The sequence below is a fragment of the Mastomys coucha genome, chromosome X, assembly GCF_008632895.1.
Source record: "Mastomys coucha isolate ucsf_1 chromosome X, UCSF_Mcou_1, whole genome shotgun sequence".
Classification (NCBI taxonomy): Eukaryota; Metazoa; Chordata; class Mammalia; order Rodentia; family Muridae; genus Mastomys; species Mastomys coucha.
The window spans coordinates 146,102,392-146,113,183 of record NC_045030.1 but is presented as its reverse complement, the minus strand read 5'-3'; the positions used below and the strand labels follow the sequence as shown (position 1 = coordinate 146,113,183).

Below are 10,792 nucleotides of genomic sequence, written 5' to 3'. Positions count from 1 at the left end.
ATGTACAGTAGACTCTGTTATCATTGTTAAATTCAATTTATAAGAAAATTAAAACTACCAGTGTTTTTCCCTTAAAAGAAAAATGCCATGCATTTCTTAATATAGTTCAGTGGGTAATAGGAGCCATTTATCATAATTGAATAGAACTAATTACTACTAATTATTACTAGAACTAATCTGAAGTTTCTAACAAGGCATACCTGCAAAACTCTAAATTTTACTAATTACTAAAATGTGATTTGCGAAAGAATTTTTTCCACACCACTGTGGATGGTGCTGCTTTATAAGTAGGAACATACATGCTGATGTAAAGGGGGGGCAGTTCTTCCTAAAAGTAGTAACATGGTGTTCTCTGACTGCAAGAAGGCAGATAGCCGGAGAGCAGAAAGTCCTTACCAAAAAGGTAGCTCTCTCAAACAGAAGAACTTCATCAGCCTCAATAATTTCAGCAAAATTCCGCAGGTTCATTTCCAGTTGCTGAACATTGGGAATCAGCTGATAAACAATGCTGGACCAAGCCTAAGAGGACAGAAGCACAATTGACTGTTACTAACAGGTAGCCAGTTCCAGGCCTTGGAAATGAGTAAGTACCCTAAAAGACACAGACAGTAAAAAACATTGATAACTGAATAAAAAAAATTAAAGAGGTTAAACCTAACAAAAATGAAAGAAGAAAATCAACCTAATACTTGATTTGCATCCTTGAGTTGAATTTCTAGAGTTCAAACACTAAAGAAATGCTGGAGAAATTTCTTTCCATGAGTAAACAGTAATTTAATGACATCCTGTAGCCTTAGGGGAAAAGTTGCAAAGTATGATCTATTGTGCTAAAACCCTTCTAATCCACACATCCAACAAATATTGAAGTCCAACATTGCGAACAGCTTTAAAAGGATGAAGAAATGCTATATTGAATATACATCCAAGAGTCCATTTTCTGAAAATATCAGAGCTACAATGACAAGTGTAGCTCCTCCCTTCAAAGGCATAACATGCCGTTATAAAAGAAATGACTGGGATTGTAATTTTAAAATGTTTGGTGACATGTGTAAAAATTACTGGTTCACTTGAATTTTAAAAGGCCTATCATGTGACTGCTTGATGCTGTCTTCATCCAGGAGTATGATTAATACATGCAGATGAAATTAGTTTCACCTTTCTAGTATTCTCTTAAGGTGCATGTATTCCTCTGTCCTTTACTCTTACTCCCAATTTGCCTGGTTAGGTGTACTTTGTTCTTGTGTCTCCTACAAGATGTCAGGGACCTTATTGTAGCCATTTGTGTATGTGACAGCATCCAATAGACAACAAATGCTTGTTGAATAAAATGTAATATACAAATTTAAGTAAGGTCTATGCAGCATAGATTTCAGAGATAGTAGTGGTGCCATGTCCCTGTTCCAATTAGTCTTATTACTTAGGCATAGTGTTCCAAGTTCCCAGGTTGGTGTTAATATCGCTGCTGAATTTACCTTGGAGAAGGCACCAAAGCCAACCACAGCAGAGATATTGTCACTCACAGCAGTGTTGTGATTAGTCAATTGCCTTTGGTTGTGTATTATATTGCCATCCTTCACACCACAGCTGGTTCTTATCAGTGAGTCATGCCCATCCTTATTCACGGTTACCTGTTCTATGGGAACAAGGCTTTGAGAGAAATTCGGCCCATAGTAATCTAGAAGAGTATTTCCTAGATAGGTATCTCAAAATGTTATTAGAGTGAGCCTGTGTCAACATAATACTGGGGGGAGGGGATGAATTAGTTTTTTAAAAAAATCAATTGCTAGTTTTTAAAAGTCCAATGTTTTCCTCCTTGCAAGTGAGGGTTCTGTGTTTCTGGTTGTCGATACTTGTCAGATGAGTTGATACTGAAGCTAGAGTCACACTTGTCAATGAATACCAGAAGCAGTCGGAAGGAAAGGTCTGACCATGAGGACACAAAAGTAGTCAATCTTTAAACCACTGGTAAACAAGAGACACGGAAGAAGCAGGAGCCTTTGTACCACTAAGGTAACTTCACCCCCCAGAACTACTTGAGAGAATAACCTATAGACTGCAGTGTGATCATTCCAGCAATGCTAACAATGAGGGTTGGATCTAACCATATTATCTCCAATTTGACATGAAAGCTGAACTTATTTTTTTTTTCAAGACAGGGTTTCTCTGTGTAGTCCTGGCTGTCCTGGAACTCACTCTGTAGACCAGGCTGGCCTAGAATTGGGAAATCCACCTGCCTCTGCCTCCCAAGTGCTGGGATTAAAGACGTGCGCCACCACTGCCAGGCTGAAAGCTGAACTTATACAATGTACATATCACATCTCATTAAGATTCACTTCTCCCATTTCTCCACTAAACATTTTTCTTCTATGACTGTTTGAATTTAGGCAGATTAGTTTATCCCATTAGCATGTAGAAGGACCTGCACAGTAGATGCAACTACAATAATCACTGAGACCACACTGGATCAAAATGGACCATGGATGTTAAACATTTTTTGCTATGACAAAGAAGGGGAGCTGAAGATTAATCATATCCACATGGCAAATCCAGTGTGATTTGGTAACAATGTTGACCCGATCTAAGACTAAAACCAAAATTCTTTGATGTTAAGTTTGATGTTTTTCGAGCAAAGTGTTACAGATTATTTTCTTTTTAGTATAACAAATCTAGATGGCTATGAAGTAGTTTAAAATATTTTAGTTTTGTTAATATCTTTCTAACTTTTATTCATGCTCTTAAAGTAGAGACTTAGGAAACATACACACCTTATACAGAGTTTCATCCCAGATAGATGTTCGGAAACAAGAACATTCTAATGGACGCGATAAACGCCTTAAGTCTTCTTCTCGTTCTTTAAAAATCTGAATTAAAAAATCCAACAACCTGATGAGCATATAACAGCTCTACTCTTTCGCTGAAATTTTGAGACTTAATTATTTTATCTTATTTTGACAAGGACCTCTTACTCTGTCTTCATAGGAATCTTGAGTATTATTATTTCTCAAACAAAGCTATAAACATATTAATGACTACTAGATTTCTTCATGCTTATCCAACTTTTGCTAAATATTCATAGAGATCACTATGTTAAAAAATAAAATTTTTCATACAGATCTTAAAATATATAATCCAACCACCAAATTTAGGTAATTTTAATATGGCAATACCTATATTAAAATTGTGCAACTCAAAATACATTTAGTTCTCCAGGATTATAGACATACTCTTTAATAACATTTATTACTTATATATATATATGTGAGCATATATATGTTTAGTGTACTTAATTTACAACACATTTATAACCCACAGGAGCAACTAAGCTCTAGCCAGCTAGGATTTGTTTCTATGTGTACATCCCCACATATACAGAGAAAATATCTATATAAAATATATATATTCAGATATGTTTCGCTGGGTAGGTGGCTTGCTAGTATGTGTGTATACACAATGAAGGCCAATTCTTTTTAATTTTTAAATTACATCTTAAATTAAAATGTAATTGCCTCACACCAACTCCTCCCAACTCCTTCCTTTTTAAATCAATAGTATTTCCCCTTAGATTTTATTGTTTTACACACACACACACACACACAAGCACAAATATACAAATGCAACCTGCTATGTTTATTTTTGCTGTTTGTATATATTTGGTTTAATGGCTGACCATTTTGTACTTGGAAACCAACCACTGTCTAATTAAACTTAAGGGCCCAACAAAAGGGAAATCATGCCTGATACTAGAAACCTAGTCAAGTTCCAGGGACTAGTAGTGACATCATGGATCTTAGAAGAGAATCTACTACTGCCACTCTGCTAGACCAGCATAGACCTTGCTATATTCTGAAGCTTATCCTTATACCTACAGATAAGTGTAATTATTACCCCTCATCAAAGAAGCTGCTCTTTACAGCAAGTGGAGACCATCACAGGAAACCACAACTAGACACAACATATCTTGGGGAGCCCCATCCCAATGTACTCCGATCATAGCTCCTGCATCTATGGTTCAGGGAACAATGCAGAAGAGGGGGCAGAAAGAATGTGAGAGCCACAATACTGGAAAATGTGCTGTGAAACACTCTCCCAGTGTGTCACAGTCTCCAGAAATATCTAGACTGCCTTTTTATTTCATGTACAACATTGAAGTTTTATGGTTCTCTAGTATGTTGGCCTCCTGTCCAATTTTCATACTTGCCAGCCTCCACCTGACTCCATGTGTTTGTTCTCTCTCTGCTTCTGTCTCTGTCTGTCCGTATGTCTTTCTGTCTCTGTCTCTCTTAAAAGAAAAACCCTGAAAATTAAAGCATGTTGCTATACCCATAAGTCAGAGAAGCCTCTTACAGTACATGGTAATTCACACAGAGACCACAACTGCTGGGCGTGGTGCCCAGAGTGAGAAACTTTGGCTCACTCTGGCCCAAATGAGATGTCTTTAACTCAAACTCCTATACCAAAGGCTCCAGCAATGTACTCAGAAGAGGAAGCAGAAAGATTCTAACAGTTAGAGTAGAATCTTAGGATGAGTTTTCTGAGTTGATTTTTATTCTGATTAGAATTAAAGATGCAATTTCAAGAAGTAATGAGAACACTCAAGAGAGCCTGGGGTCATGTGGAATTCAGATCCCGAATCATACAATGTTCTGGCAAGCACATATGTGGCTATATTTGTCAAAATGAGTATAATGGATTTGGTAGCTGATCCTAATTTTGCAGTATGACATGAGCAATGATAAGGATGAGCTCATATTTGAGTACCCAGATGAATGATAATACAGATGACCTGGAATCCCTATATTTGCCCTGAAAGATACCTTTACTTCCTATAGCCACAGGCCTGAGACTGCTGCAAAGTAAACTTGGACTCTCATCCTGCAAGCAGATAAACTACAGTGCAAATTGAATGCCCATCTCCATGTGGTACCTGCTAAGAAAGCATGGCACTGGCTATGTGGGAACATGATTCTGGAGACTGGAACAGCTCTCATCGAGTAAAAGCTCGAGGAAGTTGGGAGTGCCTAAATGCTCAACTCTTTGCCCATAGAAGCAGCCACTACATTTTTATCTAAGAATAATCTAACTTTTCCTTTAAAAATAATAATAAAAAAACAACCTAAAATGGCCTCCTTGGAGGTAGCTTCAGAGAGTTTTGATTCATTTCTACCATAGCCCTTTGCTTCTAGCACTATGCAGATTCAAGAATCAGAAGATTTCTAAAGGTGAAATATACAGCCTCTAAAAAAACTATATGACTTTTCTAATATAGACCAAAATACAAGGATAACTATGAGAATAGATATTAATGATGTAGAATATGGTAGAAGGAGCCTAACACTCACTCAGGACAAATTTATTGATGTATATGCAATAAGCAGAGGATTGTAGGTGAAAGGTTAAGAAGGCATTCTGTTTGTTTAGTTCCTGGCTGAGACATGAATCAAAACATAACCTATACTAACTGAAGTTAAAATGCTGTGAGGCTGGAGAGATGGCTCAGCAGTTAAGAGCACTGGCTGTTTTTCCAGAGGTCCTGAGTTCAATTCCAGCAACTACATTGTGGCTCACAATCATCTGTAACAGGATCTGCTGCCCTCTTCTGGCATGCAGGTGTACATGCGGATAGAGCACTCATACATAAAAGTCTTTTAAAAAATGTCAGAGCTGCATTGATCTACTACATAGGAAGGAATCTAAATGCTTAGGTAGATGACAATGTTCAAGGTTTGTCATCTACAATCTATTCATCAATACTGGGAACACAAAGCCAATGAGAAACAAATTTGTAAGAGGGACCCTAACCTTCTCCAGCTCTCTGATCACTTTCTTCTATAGGGCAAAACTTACAGTGGTAATTGCTACCACTTAATTGGGAAGCCTAAGAAAGGGGAAGTAAGTGCTAGAGTAACTGGCAATGTGAAGACATTTTACTATCAGATACAAAGAGGGTAAACTTATTTGATTGGACAAAAGAGCCAAAGTACCAACTCACAACTAGCCTATCGTTTTGGCTAGTTGATCATGGTGCCCCTGTAAATGAACTAGGTGGGATATCTACTACATTCTATTTTCATCTACATAAATGAAATAATTTAGGTCAAATGATCAAACGCTTAGCATGAATCATAAAACGTCATGGCTGCCCAACTGGCATCCATCCAGATTTATGCCATTTTGTAAATCCAGAGAATCCCTTGAATGAAAGAGAAGGTTGGGTCAAGTATAGGAAGGATGCTGACACAATTCCATTCAGGTTGCCTATTCAGTTTCTGTAGAAGACATGGCTATTGGAAAGTGGGCTATCCATACTTAAGAAGTTTCTGACTGCAAACGCAACTACAAGACCAAATGTAGTTAACATACCAACTCATCTATTGCTATAAGAATCAGCATTTCCTGTTGTGTATAAGAAGGCTACTGATCTATTTCTGTTAACTTTGTATCCCACTACTTTGCTGAATGAATTTATAGCTGTACTTTTTTGGTTGAGTTTTTAGGGTCTTTATGTAAAGAGACAGACCATCTGAAAATAAGGATACTTTTATTTTTTCCTCTCCTTTATGTATATTCCTCTTTTCAGGTCTCTAGCGCATCTTCCCAGCTCTACAAATTTCAAACTACTTCCAGAGGTGGCTTCCAGAATCAGGTAAGCTAATTCCTTAAATGAAATGTGTCTTTGTTGGGCTGGTGAGATGACTCAGTAGTTAGTTAAGAGCACTGACTGCTCTTCCAGAGGTCCTGAGTTCAAGTCCCAGCAACCACATGGTGGCTCACAACCATCTGTAATGAGATCCGATGCACTCTTCTAGTGTGTGTCTGAAGACAGCTGCAATGTTTTCATATAAATAAAAAAAAATAAATCTTAAAAAAAGAAATGTGTCTTTGTCTTTCTATACACAAACACATCTAACTGGGTCTGTTTCTCTGGAAAACTCAAACATACATATTAATGCATAATTGAGGATATTTATATGAACATTTAAAAAACAGTAAAGGAAATTGAAAGTGATTAAAACATTCAAAAGGATCTCATTTGTTGGTTATCAGAACACATGTAATTCCAGCTCCATGGGATCTGACACACTATATGTGTTATGGAATATGTTTTCCTGACTAAAGCTATCACCAAAAAATCCTTTATTATGGGGCTTTCCTTAAGGTTCCAAGCCAAGGACTGGGCAGTAGTGGCTCATGCCTCTAATCACAGCACATGGGAGGCAGATCTTTATAAGTTTGAGGCTGGTCTGGTCTACAAAGACAGTACCAGGATAGCCAGGGCAAAACTAAATTCTATACAACTAGTATAATCTAAAACTCCTTTCTTTATTTCTCTATAACATAGAGAAGGATTTTCTTTTTTATCTTAAACCTTAATATCTAATGCTCTTACTTTATATTGAATAAACTGAAGGTCGACTATGTCTTACCAGACCCAGAATCTCATAGCTGGATAAGAATTTGCCTATTTTACTAAACCTCTTCTATACTGAGCCCCCAAGTCCTCTCTGGGACGTTTTGGGTTATAGGTAGTTAATTTTATGTGTTTTTGTTGAGGAAATGAAGGTTGACATTTCCTACTCTACTATCCTTAGTCGTTTTTGAGTTATCCTCATGTATACTAAGTTATTTATGCCAGTGCAATAAAAATTATGAGGGCTCATGAACAGTGCTTGACACAATGTGGTAGGCACTTGAACTGGTGCATATCAGTTTCCTAAATTAATCCAGTGATGGCAGCAACCTCTCCTCATCTTACTCCTGGTGGGTTTTTCAGCTATGACAATACAACAGGGGCAACTCACTACTTTTTAACCTGATAAAGGTTACTTAGTGAAAGCACATGGTCAGAGGCTTCACTCATTTTGAAATACAGAAAGGTAAAAATTGACCTTCATTGTTTCTAAAGAAAGCCTACAAAGCACACTAACCATTTGGTATAGCACTTTTTCAATTTCTTACCAAGTCTCGCTGGTCTTCCTGTACCAAATCCATTTTGTGTACCAAGCAAAAGATTTTGGCTTCTGGAGAATTCTGCAGAATAGCCTCTAGGCATGACTGGTAGTAGTGCATGTCCTTTTCAAGTTCACGGCTCTCCACATCAAAGACATAAATCAGAACCTCCACATTTCGGAAGATGTTGTCACGCTGGCTAGTGAAATAATTTTCCATGAAGTTGTCTTGTCTGGTAGGAAAAAAAAATCTAGATAGTAAACGAATCTTCTCTTCAGTCACTCCTGCTTGAACTTTTGTTGATCAGGTGAAATATGATCTTAAACTTTAATTCAAAGAGCAAATAACAGCCAAATGCGGTGAGTTTTACATTACTCTACTTCAGGATCATAACTTGCAAGTCTGTAAAATCCTCTGCCTTTCTTAGGTTTTGTTGCTGTTGTTCTTGAGACTCCATAGCCCTGGCTAGCCTAAAACCAACAAAGATCCACCCAACTCTGCATACTTACCATGTCTGGCCTCTCCTTTGGTTGTAAACACACTTACCTTCTGTTCATTCTTTGAGTGGTTAATGGTTTAAATCATGAGTCTTTTACACACATTGATCACTCTTTCATGCTACTTGACGACCTCTTCATCTCTAATTCCAGCTTGTTTTCTTCTATTTCAATCCAATCCATACATCCTCATAGAAACTATCCCTACCTTGGGCCAGCTTACTCACGTGTAGGCTCTCTACCAACACATCCCTCTCATTTATAACACTTTCCACAGGCTATACTTATGAGTTCTTGATTAATAGTGGTAAATTCTCTACACAACCAGATAAGAATCACCCCTGATATTATCTCACAGCTTTTAAAGGAAGGATGGCACATTCTTTTTTTTTAAGATTTATTCATTTATTCATTTATTTTATGGGAGTACACTGTCGCTGTCTTCAGACACTCCAGAAAGGAGCATCAGGGTTCATGACGGGTGATTGTGAGCTACCATGTGGTTGCTGGGATTTGAACTCAGGACCACTGGAAGAGCAGTCAGTGCTCTTAACTGCTGAGCTATCTCTCTAGCCCAGGATGGCACATTCTTAATGAACATTTCCTGAATAATACTAGTCAAATAGTCTGCATTTATGAAAACATGACTTCAATGATGACTTTTCAGCAGAATGTTACCCTTTGCTTCTAGGTTGGCTGTCACTTCCCCAAAAGATCTCAACAGCTGGACAGCAACAAAAGAGTAGTGTCATTTAGTGGTGTGTATGGGATAGTAATTACAAATTTCTAATTCTGCACCTTGCTCATTACAGCAGTGTGACCTTGGAAGAATCATATTTTCCCTGAAGTATAGATACTTGATCTACAAAATTGAATTTCATATGATAGTATATAAAAACAAGGAACTTGGGTAAATCTGTTGACATTGACTGGAGAATTGGAAGCAATTACAATAAGGGAAGATTTTTATCACAAAATGTTAATTCAGCTGCTATCAAGAAAGAATTACTTTCTTAAGACTATTTAGTTATTTATTATTCTTTCAAAACAACTCACTGAGCATCTTTTGTAGGCATGGAGCTGGGATATACTTACCAGATAACAACATCTATTTTGTAAGACATTATATTGTATATTTTATAGATTTTAACTTAATTAACATAACCAATCTATGAGTTGATTACTTTGTTCTATTGTACAGGCGAAGCCACAGCACAGAGGGTTTGAACAATATACCCTAGACAAAGAACCTGTGCTCTTAATCACTCTGCACTACACACAGTTGCTTCAACACAGAGGCACAATAAGTACAAATTTTATGATTGCCCTGGTTATAAACCAACAATAGGTAAGTACATGTGCTGAATCCAATCTACAGTGACAAGACTACCTACAAGTAATTACTAAAGTGACTAAGAATAATCTAGTATACTAAATAATAGCTAAGAATGCAATACTAATGTCACTCAACCTGAAAAAGAAATCTAATTTATACCACTACAAAAGAGGCATGAACTATCCCATAGTATACATATTTAGATGGAGCTTATATTAGAGCTACTTAAATATGTTTTTTGTAGAAGGTATTTTCCAAGTTGTACAAAACACAGATCTTTATTAATCAGCTGACAATTTTGAAATATGTTTTAGCCAGTATATCTATGCAAATGATAGTTTTCTATGTGTATTTGCCCCGCTGATTATACTAGATGATATCATTATTGCCATCAGGTTCACAAATAAGTAGGCACATAGTACTTACCCACCACAATCCCACAGGTTCAAAACCAGGTTTCCCAGAAATCGAACATGAGAATGTTCTACATCAACTGGAAGATAAGTGTTACAAGTCTAGTATTTGTAGTAAAGAACATGACATTAAATATAAGCAAAACACTAACCCATGATGTTTAGAAGGACCAAAGTGGAGTGAAATGCTCAAAGCCATAACAAGAAGGTGATTTTTAGCTTAGTCATGTAGTTTAGTGGCAAGGTGGGCACCTATACTACCCTATGCTAAGGAATTGGCTCTTGTGTAAGTAATTTTTAAATTTCAGTAGTTTAGTACCCAAAGCAGAAACAATCTCCAATTATAATATTAATGTTAAAATTTAACACGCAAGACAGTGACACACCAATTAACAGATAGTCCCAAACCCACATTCTTATACCAACTTCCAAACAAAACTTAAAGACAGAAAGCAAACATGAAACAAACATAAAACATAACAAGACTAACGCCTGTACTGACTTCCTCTTTGGTTAATTTGTCTAGTGATGTTTTTCTTCTGACTCTCCTGACACATTCAATTCACTTTGAGTCCTTTGTAGTATCTCTTAATTTCAGT

At 36.9% G+C, this 10,792-nt stretch overlaps 1 protein-coding gene across 2 annotated transcripts in view; it reads right to left on the bottom strand.

The window, feature by feature from the left end:
* Rragb (Ras related GTP binding B) overlaps nt 1-10,792 on the bottom strand; it is a 35,010-nt gene that overhangs the window by 13,800 nt on the left and 10,418 nt on the right. For both annotated transcript variants that reach the window (XM_031369840.1, XM_031369831.1), the window contains 4 exons: nt 10,207-10,273; nt 7,957-8,179; nt 2,766-2,861; nt 397-519 (listed from right to left, as the gene is read on the bottom strand). In XM_031369840.1, coding sequence (XP_031225700.1) covers nt 397-519; nt 2,766-2,861; nt 7,957-8,179; nt 10,207-10,273 — 509 coding nt within the window. The remainder of the gene's footprint in view (nt 1-396; nt 520-2,765; nt 2,862-7,956; nt 8,180-10,206; nt 10,274-10,792) is intronic.